The sequence below is a fragment of the Eubalaena glacialis genome, chromosome 19 (genome assembly GCF_028564815.1).
Source record: "Eubalaena glacialis isolate mEubGla1 chromosome 19, mEubGla1.1.hap2.+ XY, whole genome shotgun sequence".
Classification (NCBI taxonomy): Eukaryota; Metazoa; Chordata; class Mammalia; order Artiodactyla; family Balaenidae; genus Eubalaena; species Eubalaena glacialis.
The window spans coordinates 16,283,754-16,296,711 of record NC_083734.1 but is presented as its reverse complement, the minus strand read 5'-3'; the positions used below and the strand labels follow the sequence as shown (position 1 = coordinate 16,296,711).

The window sequence follows — 12,958 nt, the reverse complement described above, 5'->3', positions numbered from 1 at the left end:
TCCTACTTTCCCCCCACCCAGGGGCTGACTCCGAAACCCTTCATCCAATGGTGCTAACCCCCGGCTCTCCCCTGCCCCACCCCACCACCCAGAGAAGCACAGACCCCGCCAGGGGCAGGGGCCCACTGCACACCCTTGTCTGGGTTCTCTCGGACTGGCCATCCTGGCTCAGCCAGTGAGGCTCAGAAGGGACACGAAAGCGATGGAAGAAAACAACAAAGGGAAGCTGTTCCTCTCACCCTCTTCCCTGATGCCAGGGGCACCAGACTGATTCTGAGGCACAAATAAAAGAGGCTTCAAACCCAAGGCTTTTCCTACCTGCCTTTACTGGGGAAGAACGCCCATCTGCGGGTTGAGGGTTCCTTCTGAACCTGTGTGGGGAGGGCTCTGAAGTAAGAGGATGTCTGGTGGGTCCTGAGCCGAGCGTTGCATTTGTCAGGGCCCCCAGGAGTCTGGTGGTGGCACTTACAGAGGCTGGGGGTCTAGCATCCCCACCCATGCAGGAGGCACAGACTGAGCACTTGGTAAAATGTTTCATTCAGTACGTCTTGTTTTCCTCCTAGAGTCAAGGCCACAGCAGAGGGCTGGGGGCAGTGTGTGTGTGTGTGTGTGTCAGGGAGGGGGGAGGTGTGAACCTGCTTCCTCATGCCAGTTCTCTGGTTGGTTCTCCTGCGGGAGTGCCGCGAGGAAGCCGTCCTCTCCCCTGCAGATGGAGAGAAGGAAGAGAGCCCTCTGCCATAGACTGCTGGGTGTAGCCCGTGGGTCCGGCTGTACAGCCAACGTTTGTGTATGTCCATAGAACTGGGGTGACGCCCGTTCAGTTTACCACTCAGGGTGGTGGAGTCAAGTGAGCTGATTAGAGGGAGAAGCGTAATTTTCCCCAGCCAGTCTGGGGAGACCCGTCGAATCGCTACCCCTTTGAGGTGAAGCCCAAGCTCCCCAATATCCCCAAGCATTGCGCTAATACTAAGCACTTTCCCTGCCCTGGGCGGGAAGGGAAACAAAGGGGACACTGCCTGCCGTGCAGCACCACTGTTCAGGCCTCCGTCACCCTGGGACTTCCAAGGCCAGCTCCTGCTGAGTCCTGTACGAGGCACACAGCCCGGCAGGCGCCAGACGGACGCGAGTGTCCGCAACGCTTCATTTGTCCAGGACTCCCGCGAGGGGCGGAGTTCCCTCCCCAGTCCCGGCCCAGGCCCAGAGAGGCAGGGTCCGGAGGACCCAAAGCCGAGGCGGCGCGGGAGTGCTTGCGCTCCGCCCCACTTCGCCCTCCCGGCTTGGAGCTTCCCCGGCGCACTGCGCTAGTCCGTGCCGTCCACCAGCTCGCACAGCATGTTCTCCAAAGACGTGATGCGCTGCTCCTGGGCCTGCACCTGCTCGCGCAGGGCCTTGATCTCCTCCAGCAGCGTCTCCAGGGTGTGCTGCTGTTGGACGCAGAGGACGGAAGAGGCGGCGTTGGGCGGGGGGCGGCAGGAGGATGTGAAGATTGGGCTTGGGTGGAGCAGGGCGGGACCTTACCGACAAGGGGGCGTCGCTGGCTGACTGGCTGCGGCGGGGGCCGGGGGGCGGGCGCACGTCCAGGATGTTGCGCTTGGTGACCCGCAGCTCGCGGTGCTTGGGGGGCATGTAACCGTCCCTCAACGAGATGAGCACGGGTTCGGCGTCCTGGCCGGATAGCCATTCATCCGCTTCTAGGGCGGGTTCGGGGCCCGGCGTATCTGGGTAAAGGTCGTCTTGGAACAGGTCTGACTGCAGGGGTAGGGGGACACGAGAACGAGCAGGGTGCCAGGCCTGCTCCGCTCCTTTCCGCCTCGGAGCCCTGCCCAACCCCTCTCCCGGCCACTCACCTTGCGGGGCACAGTCATGATGATGGGTTCACACTTTCTTTCGTGCAACTTGTAGAACCTATAAGGGAGCGGGGATCGGCACCCGCTCAGGCTCCCACTCCCTTAACTTTTGCCCGGGACCAAGGGGTTAGAGGCCAACACTTGCTGAGCGCCTACCATGCATTGCACTTTAAACACCCTCTGATGGGGTGTTTATCATCATTAAGAGATGAAGAAACTTAAGTTCAGAGAATGTCAAGCCTGTAGCGTTGGGGCTGGCACTGGAAAGAAGCCCGTATGACACCCCCCACCCCCGAAAACCCACTCTTTTCCAGAGACTACACTATTGGGGAAGCCCCCGTGTCTTCCCGGATGGGACGTGGGAACAGAGGCAGGTGAGCGGGAAGGGCAAGGCTGCTGACCGTGCAATCTCGCACTTGCTGACATCCAGTCCCCGCTTGGGCATGAACCCCATGCCCCTCTGCGGCTCCTTGCTGCTGAACGTGTTCAGGTAATGCACGAAAGGTGGTTCCTCGGTAATCTCAAAGTACCGAATGCTGCTGTCGCCCTGCAAAACCAGTCAGTTCAGAGATATGCTGGGCGGGCCCCCAATATCTCGGTCCAGCCCCCTCTTCTCCCCTCCCGGCCGCGAGCACCTTGCCACACAGGTAGACGATGCTGGAGTCGGGATCGTAGAAGGGCAGTAGGACCCCGTTGCTTGTGTCCATCTCCTGCAGTGCCACTGGCTCCTCGAAGTTGTTCTGCCCGAGCACAGGAGGCGTGACCAGCCCTGTCCCGCCCGCCGTGCCACTCTGGATCCCCTGAAGCTCCTTTACGCTTCGTGCCCTCCCCAAAGCCCACACATTCCCAAGGCAACTCTGGTGAAGAGAGCTGCAGACCCCACCCCTGGACACCACTCTCGGTCCCCCGCACCTATACCCCCTGCGCCGCCGCATGCAGTCACCGCAAACCACCCCCAGGGACTCGGCATCACCAGGCGGGGGCGCCAGCGTGGGTTTCTTCAGGCGACGCAGCAAAACTGGGCAGAGGGGTGGGTGTGAGGATGGCAGGCGCTGCAAAGAGGGCAGCAGCCTCCAGCCCTGTCCAGGTGGGCATGCCCTGCGGGTGGGGGGCGCCTGGCCCCTCTCCCGTGATGCCAGTCCCCGGGGCACACACCCCCAAGCGTCCAGCTGCGTTACCGGGTCCCACAGGCCCAGCTCTCGCTGGCTCATGCGGGTGAAGCCCGTGGTGAAGATATGACCCTGGCGCGTGAAGATGGCCCGCATGGGCCTCATTCCCTCGTGGGCCGCAAACCTCTCCTGGGGGGAGGGGGAGACAGGGAGAGGCGTCACCCAGCTGCCTGCCCTGAGGAGCCTGGAGGGGCGGGCAACCAACTTGCTGACTTGAGTGTGGGGGGCGGAGACAAAAGGGGTCCTAAATATTCAGTTTCCTGGGGTCTCCTGGCTGGCCCCAGGCCTGGAGAGCGCGGGGCGCGTGCCTCTCTCTGCAGATTCTGAGCCCTTAAGCGCCCTCAGAGCAGGGGATGCCTGCGGGCTTCCCAGGGGAGCAGAGAGGCGCTTCCCAGACGGGAGCTCCCCGCTCCGCTTCAGCTATCTTGGGCGCGGGCCACGGTCTGGGAGAGCGCTCCCGGCTGACCCAGCGAAGGAGCGAGCGCGTGCGCCCGGCGCGGCCTGGCCTACCGGGTCCCAGAGCGCGAGTTGCCGCTCACTCATCCTGCTGAAGCCGGTGCTGAGTAGCTTCCCGTCTGCGGTGAAGACGGCCCGCAGCGGGCGGGCGCCCTCGTGAGGCCGGGCTCGCTCCTGCTCGCGGGGTTAGTGGGTTAGAGTGCCCGCCGCCCCGCCCCGCTCCGCTCCCGCCGCGCTCGCCGCGCGCACTCCGCGCAGACGTGCACGTGCCCCCGCGCATCCAGCGCCCCGCCTTAGGTTGAGGCTGGTGAGGCAGGTGCCGCCGCCCTCCCTGGGCACCCAGCTGGGACAAACAACGCGCGAGGGTTGCCTCCAGTCCCCCGCCCAGCGGGTCAGCTAGGTTGGAAAGGGGCCTGCCCGCGAGCCAGTGTCAGGCTCAGGCGCCGGAAGATGGCGCTGGGTGCCGGCTGGGAGGAGAGGGGTCCGGGGGCGCAGGTTCGGTTCATGCAGGTCTGGTGGGAGGGTAGAGTTTGCAGCTTCTCCCCTCCTCAGTCACAAATCGAGCAGCCCTCCTCTGAGCTTCTGAGATGCAGGGGAGGGGAGGGAACAGGAGCGGGGCTAAGAATTGCGGGCTGGGGGCTTACTTAGGGCAGGGGCTGTGGTTGCAGACACGGCGGGGCAGGGCTGGTGTCTGGGGTTGAGGTGGAGGAGGTGAGAGCTGGGATGAGGGGCTCAGGGGGTTGTGGGTACAGAGGCCTGACAGCTGCTTCCTGGGGTAGGGGTTGGGACGTGGCCAGGCTAGGCACTCACCGCCACCACCTGGCCCTTGCGGGGGTCGATGATGCGCAGGGTCTTGTCCTTGCAGGTGGTGGCTAGCAGCCTCCCGTTGCTGTTCCAGCACACGCTGTGGATGACGTCCGGGTGTATGTCGTCTAGACTCAGAAGCACCTCCCCAGTGCCCACGTTCCAGATGATGATCACATTGTCACCACCTGCCCAGAATGGCCAGGCACCGTCACCTGGCCCTGCCTTTGCCACTCCCCACACCCCCCAATCTATGGTAGGGACCCCTCCCTAGGCCCCCAGACCTGCACTGAGCAGGACGTTCCGGGCAGTGGGGTGCCAGGAGAGGATGCCCACACGTTTGGAGTGGCCCTCGAGTGTGAGGATGGGTTCTGTAATGTTGCGCATGGGGGTATAGTCTGGAATCTGCCACACCTAGATAGAAGGAAAAGGCATAGGGTAGGTGGGATGAGGAGCCCACTTTGTCATTCTGCTCTTCCCTTACTTCCCCCACCCCCCTTCCCCAGGGTCAAGTGCAGGACAAGATGTGATGGTGCCCACATGGGGCAGAAGCAGCTGGGAGCCAGGAGGTGGCACTGTCAGCTTTCCAGAGACCTCCCTATTCACACGAGCAGGGAGACTTCAGAGCACTGCCCCCCTGCCCATCAGGCCCCAAGGTAGCCATGGCTAAAATTAGTCCTAAGCAGTTCATCCTGGGAGGGGGTGGACATGTAGCTAAAAATAGCCTGGGAGCTGGACAGGGCAGGGCCCTGGAACTCAGCACCTCCCTCACCACCTTCCACAGCACAGGTGAGGCAGCCCTCCCTGCTTCCCCTGCCCAACAGCCCAGCAGCATCCACCTGGCTCCTACCATGATGGTGGTGTCGTCTGAGGCACTGGCGATGACGTTGTCATTGTGTGGGCACCAGTCGATGTCCAGCACAGGGGCAGTGTGCCCAGTGACCAGTGGGTAGTTCTTATCCACTCGGCCTGTCTGCAGGGGTCAGAGAGGGAGATGTGGGGCCACTGTCCTGTGTGTTTTCAGGGGGTGGGGAGTGGATCTGTTTACAGCTCAATTCTCTATTATCTGTTTTCTCTTTGCAGAACCCACCCCCTTTCTGCTCTTCCAACCCCATCCGGCCTACTTCCTCCACTTCACGGAAGACAGAGTTGAAGTCATTTCATATCAAGGAATCAGACACAGAGAGGTAAGATAACTTAACCAAGGACACACAGCAAGATACTGGTAGAGCCAAGACTTGACTTCTTAGTCCAGTGCTCTTCTAAAAACATCTACTTGGAGGAGACTGTTCTTGGGCCTGTTCCCCCAACTGAAATGTCTATGGGAAGCCCCTGGTGGAATAGGTCAAGGTACGGTAAGATGCAATGCAGTGCTTGACAGCCCTTTCCTAGCCACAGTTGGCAGATCTCCCCCTTGTCAATGGCTTTACCTTGGAACCATAAGCAGCAGGCATTCCTTGTGCCTGCCATCTCCCAACCTGAGCTGGGGCCCATCTATTTTTAATCTTTATGGTATGTTTGTGGGGGCTCTGAGGCCTTTGCAGGGGCTGGCATCAACCCAGACCAGGCGGTAGGGGAGAGGGTTGGCTGTGTGGCATTGGAATGGCACTTGTACTGGGGGAGGAGGTGGCTCCAGCTGAAATTTGAGCCCAGGGGATGATGTCCTTGGATGGTGTCTGCATTATCCTGGAGTGAGTCACTGGCTATTGCCAGGCCTCATCCTGACCTTGCCACCTGTGGGGCCTCCCCTAACAAGGTGTAGGAGCCGGAATCCAGGTCAAGGTCATGCCTTGGAGTGGCCATCCTGTGGGTAGAGATTGCTGAAGGGCTTGAGGCTACTCAGTAAAGGTGTTGGTCATTGCCTGGCCCCCATCCCTGGAGTAGAGGGGGCTCTGGCCTTATATGTCATGTCCCCCGGCCCTTTGCTCTCATTCTACCTCACTGCAAGAACCAGAATGGGGGAGGTGGCCAAGAACTCTTTGGATAGAGCCTGACCCTGTCTTCAGTGTGCTGCTCCGGGGTGTGTTTTAATCCAATGGTCACCCTGGGCTGCGTACAAAGATCCTGACACCAAAAACATAAGGGGTGTGGCATCAGGAGAGATAGGAACAGAATCTGGCCAGGTTCTGTCTCCACTGCTTCCCAACTATCCATCACCGCTCCTGGTCCCTGCTGGGAACAGGGTGCTGCATGGAGAAGGGATGGGCTGTGAGTAGGTGGGGGCCGATGTGATGCTGCTGTTCTAGGAGGGGTGACAGAGCCTCCCAATTGGTCCCTGAGTGATTGGGGAACAGGGAGCAGTCAGTCCACATAGACTGCCCTCCTGACTGAGGAATGGAACTAGGTGAGAACACAGGCTGCTATCAGGAGTCCCCAGGAGTCACAGACAGTGTCCTCTACCTGCTTCCTTCCCCTCATCCCTCACCTTGGCCAGAGGCAGCACGATGAAGGCACCTCCACCTCCAGCCTCCACAATAATGGCCAGGAATTTGGGGTTGACGGCACAGAAGGAGCTGTCCCATGTGACCTTGGACACACGGATGTCCTCGTAGGCCTGGTCAGCCTTTGCCGCCTGTCCAAACACATGGCGGAACTTGCTCTGCCGAACCACGCGCCGGCTCATAGCTGGGGGCAGAGATGGAGGATCTCGGTGCCCAAATTTTGGTCCTTAGTCCCGTAGCTGTGGGAGGGAGGGAGGAAGAGTTGGGGGAGTGGCAAGTGAGAAGGGTTATCTGACCAAGAGTCAGCTATAAATTAATATAGAGTCTGGTCCTAGAAGCAGGGAGTTTTCTTCAAGGTGATGTATGGGAAAGTTCTTTGCTTAGTTCGAGGGGCTAGGATTTGGGGCCTGACTTCTCCTTAGAGAGCCAGGCTGGGGGGACAGTGGAGCCTGACTGGGCCTGAAAGCTTCCTGGAAGTTGAAGTGGTTTTGGAAGGAGCCTCAATGCCAGGCTGCCCTCCCGCTGCCAGCCTTGGATGAGCATCTCTTCACGGAAGTGGTTTATCTCCCAGAGGCACCTCGTCCAGAATCAGAGGCTTTGGCTTAAGGCCATTTGTGGGGCTAGGACTGCAGCCCCTCAAGATCCTAAACTCAGCGTCTGTGGCATAGTTTAGGTGGATGGGGTTTTGCCTTTTTCTAAAAATTTGCCAAGGAGAAGTTCCTCCTGTTAGCTCACCTGAGTTCTTCCTGCTACTGTTTTCATCAGTTTCCTCCCATGCTGTTGGCGGGGGGTGGGGGTGGGTGGGTACGGGGGGACACAGTGTAAGGTGGATCTCTCCTCCTCCCACTTCTCTCTGCACTGGCTTCTCTAAGAGGCCCTCACCACTGTGTTCTGGCTTTTGCCGGCCATACTTCAGCCCCACTTCTCCTCTGGGTCCTCTCTCCTACTAAATTCTCTTGGGGGTGGGGTCCTCGACCCCTCTCCCCCCGGCTCAGAGCCAGATTATCAGGAGTGGAGTGGGGAGGGCGAGGTGCCTTTTCTCCCGCTTGGGGCTTGCGCTAAGCTCTTCCCCAGGGGACACACCGAGCTCTTCCAAAGCCCCAGCGACTGACTCCAGCCCCTCCCCAGCCCCGGGCATCCCTGTGCCCTTCAAGACGCTTCTGCGGCTCCCGGCCTGAGGCCCAGCCTCCCCGCACCCTTCTCCGGCCTCCTGCCCCGGCACTGCGTTCTTGCGAGACGAGGTGTCTGCGCCCTGCGGGCGGGCGGGCCGCTGTTCGGCCAAATATAGACACCAAGTCAGCCCCGCCCGGGACCGAATTTGGCGGCGGGTGGGGGGGAGGGGGAGCAGACTTCTGTCCCCTCCAGACACCCCGCCCGCTTCACTGGCTGCGGTGGCGGCGGTGGGGGGGGTGGGTACCTGGTCCTGAGCCGGCCGAGGGGCGCTCACGCTGCGACTTCTCTGCGGAGGGGGTTGGGGCTGCGCTGGGGACCAAGGGAGGCGTCAGGGCACCGGAACTGCCTCTCCGAGTGTCCGCGGCGTCTGGGGCCCGGGCGTTCGGCTGCGCGCTCCGGCCGCTGCCTGCGACTCTCGGGGCCGGGCGTCGCTGCAGTCCCAGCTGCCGCTGCCATCAACCTGCGGAGGCGGGCCTAGGGCAGGGGCGGGGTCACATAGGCCCCGCCCTCTCCAGCAGCGGGAAAGTCGAGCGCTGCAGACTCTACGCGGCCAGTCCGCGGGCCTTCGAGAAGCGTCAAAAGTAATGTTGCGTGTGTGCGCCGGCTGTGCGCGCTCCTCCGCGTTCCGCGCCTAGCGGGTGGGCTGAGGAGGCCCCGGTTCCCGGACCCAGAGCTGGGCGCTGAGAGAGGGAGCCTACGAGGGGGCGCTCTCCCCTCAGAGCCGGCGGCCGAGCAAGATCAGATGCCTTCACGCTGCATTCCTGCTGCAATCACACTCCCAATTTAGACCATACCGGCGGGCCGGGGCTGTGGGACTGCACGTCCAGACACCCCTGAGGACAGGTCCCGGAAGATGCTCTGGGGGACCTTGGATGAGGGCCTAGGCTGGCCCAGGGCAGCTGTGAGGGTACCCGACAGGGGCCTGTGAATGTTACTGTTATTAATAGCAATAGCGACCACTGTCACTGTACTAGGCACTTCACGCCGTTAGAGAGGATTCCACCGAACAGGGCACAAAGCAGCCTAAAAACCGGTGGTAGGGGTGTGGGAGAAAAAAAAGCGGCTGGCACGGGTCTTTTATTTTTTTTTAAATAAATTTATTATTTATTTTATTATTATTTTTGGCTACGTTGGGTCTTCGTTGGGTGGGCTTTCTCTAGTGGACGCGAGGCATGTGGGATCTTCCCGGACCGGGGCTCAAACCCATATCCCCTGCATTGGCAGGTGGATTCTTAACCACTGCGCCACCAGGGAAGCCCTGGCACAGGTCTTTTAGACACTCAGCCTGACTCCTAAAGTCTTGAGGGCCTTGTTTGAATTGGTGCCCAACTGTGTTCCAGGGAAGCCCCTGCCCCCTCCCACTCCCTTCAAGACCCGCGGATCTGAGTATTGACCAGGGTTAAGGAGGAGATAAAAAGAAACCTGATCAAAATGCAGCCAGTGAAGAACAACTAGTCCCTGTAGCTGCTGTCTTTCCAGTGCTCACCCACTGCCTGGATTTCTTCCTTTGGATCATAAGGCCCTGGAGAGAAGCAGGGGACCGGTTATTACTTCTCACTCTCCAGGACACACCTGGAAATCAATGGAACACAGCCTTCCAGAGGGTAGAGATTAGCATTGGGGGTAAAGGGAGGGAAGGTGGTGGGAACCTCAAAGGCCCTCACAAGGCTTGTTTCTCAGGAGGAGTCCAAGTATTCAGTGGCTTGTGGGGATCAGAACCAGAAACTGTTACAGGTGCCCCAGAAATAATTATGGCATTGGTGGGGGGGGGCATGAGGGTAGATGGGGAATCTCCCTTTTACCTGAAGATTCCAGGCACATGATTAGGAGGAAAAGACCTGAGTGACTCAGTAGCTCCTTAATAACAATAGCTAGACACTGTACTAAGGGCTTTACACATATTAATTACATTCTGATAATAGTCTTCTGAGATGGGTACTATTATTACCCCTATTTTACAGGTGAGAAAACTGAGGCACAAAGAGGTTAAATAGCTTTTGCATCACTCAACTGGTAGGTAGTACAGCTGAGATTCTTACACAAGAGGTCTGGTGTCTGTGTCCAGCTTTTCAGCACCATGCCTTTTTGTCTCTCCCTGAAGGCCACCTTATCTCACAAGTGCTGATATTGAGAGATACGCTTGTGGCACAGAGGAAAGGATGCCTATACTAATTACAAAACTGGAGTTTCAGCCGTTGCTCAGTCACCCTATTTTTTCAGCTCTTTGGGCTGTAAACTGAAAAGGGCTGGGTCAGGTGCTTTTCAACTCTGCACCACTTGTTGGCAGAGAAGGGATTTGACATGCTGTCTCCTACCCTGAAACGGCATTTTTTCTTCTCCCATCTCCTTTTCTCCTCTTTAAAGAGAGCCGGGTACTCCATTCTAGAGGTAAGGGTCTGGGACTAGGAAGCAGGAATCCTTTCTTTCCCTCCCTCCCTCCCTCCCTCCCTTCCTTCCTTCCTTCCTTCCGTCCATGTTTGGCTGTGTTGGGTCTTTGTTGCTGCACGCGTGTGGTGCGTGGGCTTCTCATTGCGGTGGCTTCTCTTGTTGCAGAACACGGGCTCTAGGCATGCGGGCTTCAATAGTTGTGGCTCGCGGGCTCTAGAGCGCAGGCTCAGTAGTTGTGGCGCATGGGCTTAGTTGTTCCGCGGTATGTGGGATCTTCCCGGACCAGGGCTCGAACCCGTGTCCCCTGCATTGGCAGGTGGTTTCTTAACCACTGCGCCACCAGAGAAGCCCAGAAGCAGAAATCCTTCAATCCATTCTGCCTTCAGTTCCATCACCTGGGTGTGTGTGGGGGGGTTGCTCTCCAGGTACAAGAGCAGGAACTTACAGGTGTTGTTTAGAGCTGGCATGGCTCAGCCCTGCCCTCTAGGCTTCTTCTGGCTGCCAAGGCCTGGCAGAGCTGGGGGTAGGTGGAGCCAAGGCACAAAGAACCAATCAGTGGAAGAAGCTACTTGGACTTGGTGCTTTCCCTTGCTGTTATCCATTTGAACTGTTAATCTGAATAGCAATCCATAAAAGAAAGGCATAGACTTCATCTTTCATAAAGCCATTTTCTGGAAGAGGTGGCCTGGCAACTTAGACATGATTTGGTCCATTTGCTTTGGCTAGAAAGCCGTGACTGATCAGGGTCAGGGACTCCAGGCACCCCTAGAATATTTTGTGAAATGACCTTGCCTTCACCATCGTGCACTCTGGCACTCCAGCCAGAGACCAGTGGTGTGCCCATCTCATTTGATATGGATGATTCAGACTGAAGCAGGCTGACTTAATTTTAGTTCAAGGCAGTGTTTTCTCTGGAAACTGAGCTTTCCCTAGATAGTAGGGCTGCTTTATATGTGATGAATGGCACCACTAAATATCTCATGATGGGTCTGTGGAGGGGTGGGAGAAGTGGAGACCCCTCCCCCCCAGCCTGTTTTTGTTTGTTTGTTTTTGGTTTTGGCCATGCCGCAGGGCTTGCGGGATCTTAGTTCCCTGACCAGGGATTGAACCCTCGCCCTCGGCAGTGAAAGCACGGAGTCCTAACCACTGGACCGCCAGGGAATCCGCACCGCCCCGCCGCGCCTGTTTTAGGGAACTGCTCTTTGGCCCCATCTCTTTTCCTCTACCACTGACATCAAGTGCTTCTCTTCTCTTCTAATGATGGGAGAGGGTTAAAGCTTTTACTTCTTTGGAAAGTCATGTCCTGTTTCTAGAAACCTTTCAGTGAGCTGAAGTGCCCTGCGCCGAAAGCTTGTGAACTCTATCTTGTTAATGTCCAGAGAAGTCACCTACCCAAGAAATCCAGTCTCTGCTGGGGCACGTCACGGCAGCTGTCCCAGAACACTTTGTACCACAGATGGCGGTGGAATTTTGGTCTCTTTGCTTATTCATTCTCCTAACATTCAGGTGGTGGCTTTGGCAAGAGCCTCTTTGACCAGGCAAGTTCCCAGCGTGGTCACTTGATTGGAGCCACACTGTCTGAAATAATCTTTAGTGATCTCATTTTCCATCCAGTCTTTATTTTGTGAGAGGTAGAAAGTTACATTTTTTCCCAGAGCTCAGCTCTCTCATAAGGGAGGGAGATCAATCAATGAGAATTGCATCATGTTTACCATCAGTGTTCTCTTCCAATCCCTCCACCTTCTCAGCAACCCCCTTTTGTTGCAGTTGATCAAGTACACGTTTCATCTTCAAAATAAAAATTTATTCAATCGGTAACAAGAACATTGAATCTGCACATTTGCACACAAGTTCACATTTAAAAACAGCGGAGCACATCAGTAATAAAAAAACCTATGATACAAGTGGAACATCCCAACCACCAGGAAGATTAAGGAAGGAGATGAGACCACTCTTTATATTCTGCTTCAAATGCCTCAAAAAGGTCCCAGAGATTCCAGGGAGCACCTGCTTTATTTAATAAAATGTGAGCATAAAAGTTTGGGGTGGCCTGGGGCAAAGGTAACAGTCAGTGGGAGAGTCTTTTGGACTTGTTTTCTACATTTAGAACAAGTCCTACAAAATTAAAGTAGAAAGAAAGAAAGAAAAGGCACCTTAAGCTATGCCAAGCAAACCAAATTCCAATAAAACATAAAAACCAAACAGTTCCCTGTGGATTTACTGATTGGGAAACATTTCAGGGCCAGTTACCCAGCTTCCAGACTGGGTCATCAGCTTGAGTTAAGCCCTGGGTATTAGCTCTCCATGTGTGCACAGGATGCTGCCACCAGTGTTGCTGTGAGGACACAGATGGCAGCACTAGTCATACACCCCTTGGGACATCTTCAAGCCGATGAGGGATGATTCCAGTTTAGAAATCCTGTCCCAGATCTCTGGGGCACTGAGAAAATGAGGCTGGTTCTCTTTTCATAGCAGGAACCAGGCGCAGGCACCCTCCACTTCCAGGCCAGAAAAGTACAGAAGCACCTTGCAATAGCTCTCCATGGCATCAAGGGACCCCAAGCCCTGGAGAAGGGTTAGGAGTGTGCAGCTTCCTGCTTTGGTGGCAGGAGGCTTTTTCCTGATATAGCCGTCGGATGAGTCGTGGCAGCAAATACATTTATGCCTAATACATACCTTA

The 12,958-nt window shown here is 57.1% G+C and overlaps 1 protein-coding gene across 6 annotated transcripts; it reads right to left on the bottom strand.

Annotated features, from left to right (window-relative positions):
- Positions 1–519: 519 nt before the first annotated feature.
- CORO6 (coronin 6) lies at positions 520–8,350 on the bottom strand. Of its 6 annotated transcripts, XM_061175660.1 has the most exons (11): positions 8,135–8,350; positions 6,702–6,956; positions 5,127–5,249; positions 4,561–4,690; positions 4,283–4,464; positions 3,026–3,145; positions 2,483–2,587; positions 2,249–2,394; positions 1,848–1,905; positions 1,519–1,749; positions 520–1,424 (listed from the first exon to the last, which is right to left on the bottom strand). In XM_061175660.1, exons 2-11 carry the CDS (start codon positions 6,897–6,899, stop codon positions 1,302–1,304), a joined length of 1,416 nt encoding a protein of 471 aa, XP_061031643.1. In that variant the 5' UTR covers positions 6,900–6,956; positions 8,135–8,350; the 3' UTR covers positions 520–1,301. The 6 variants fall into 6 exon arrangements, with proteins under 6 accessions (XP_061031643.1, XP_061031648.1, XP_061031646.1 ...); XM_061175665.1 differs by lacking the exon at positions 6,702–6,956 and having other exon boundaries at positions 8,135–8,212; XM_061175661.1 differs by lacking the exons at positions 520–1,424; positions 1,519–1,749; positions 1,848–1,905 and having other exon boundaries at positions 2,252–2,394; positions 2,760–3,145.
- Between the last annotated feature and the right edge of the window lie 4,608 nt (positions 8,351–12,958).

Bases quoted from the DNA above. Each gene is read 5' to 3' on its own strand.
- CORO6 (XM_061175660.1), bottom strand. From the start codon at position 6,899: ATGAGCCGGCGCGTGGTTCGGCAGAGCAAGTTCCGCCATGTGTTTGGA. The intron at 4,691-5,126 runs GTAGGAGCCAGG...CCTTCTATCTAG, and splicing joins CAGACGACACCACCATCATG to GTGTGGCAGATTCCAGACTA. The intron at 3,146-4,282 runs GTGAGTGCCTAG...CCCTCCCCCCAG, and splicing joins GCAAGGGCCAGGTGGTGGCG to GAGAGGTTTGCGGCCCACGA.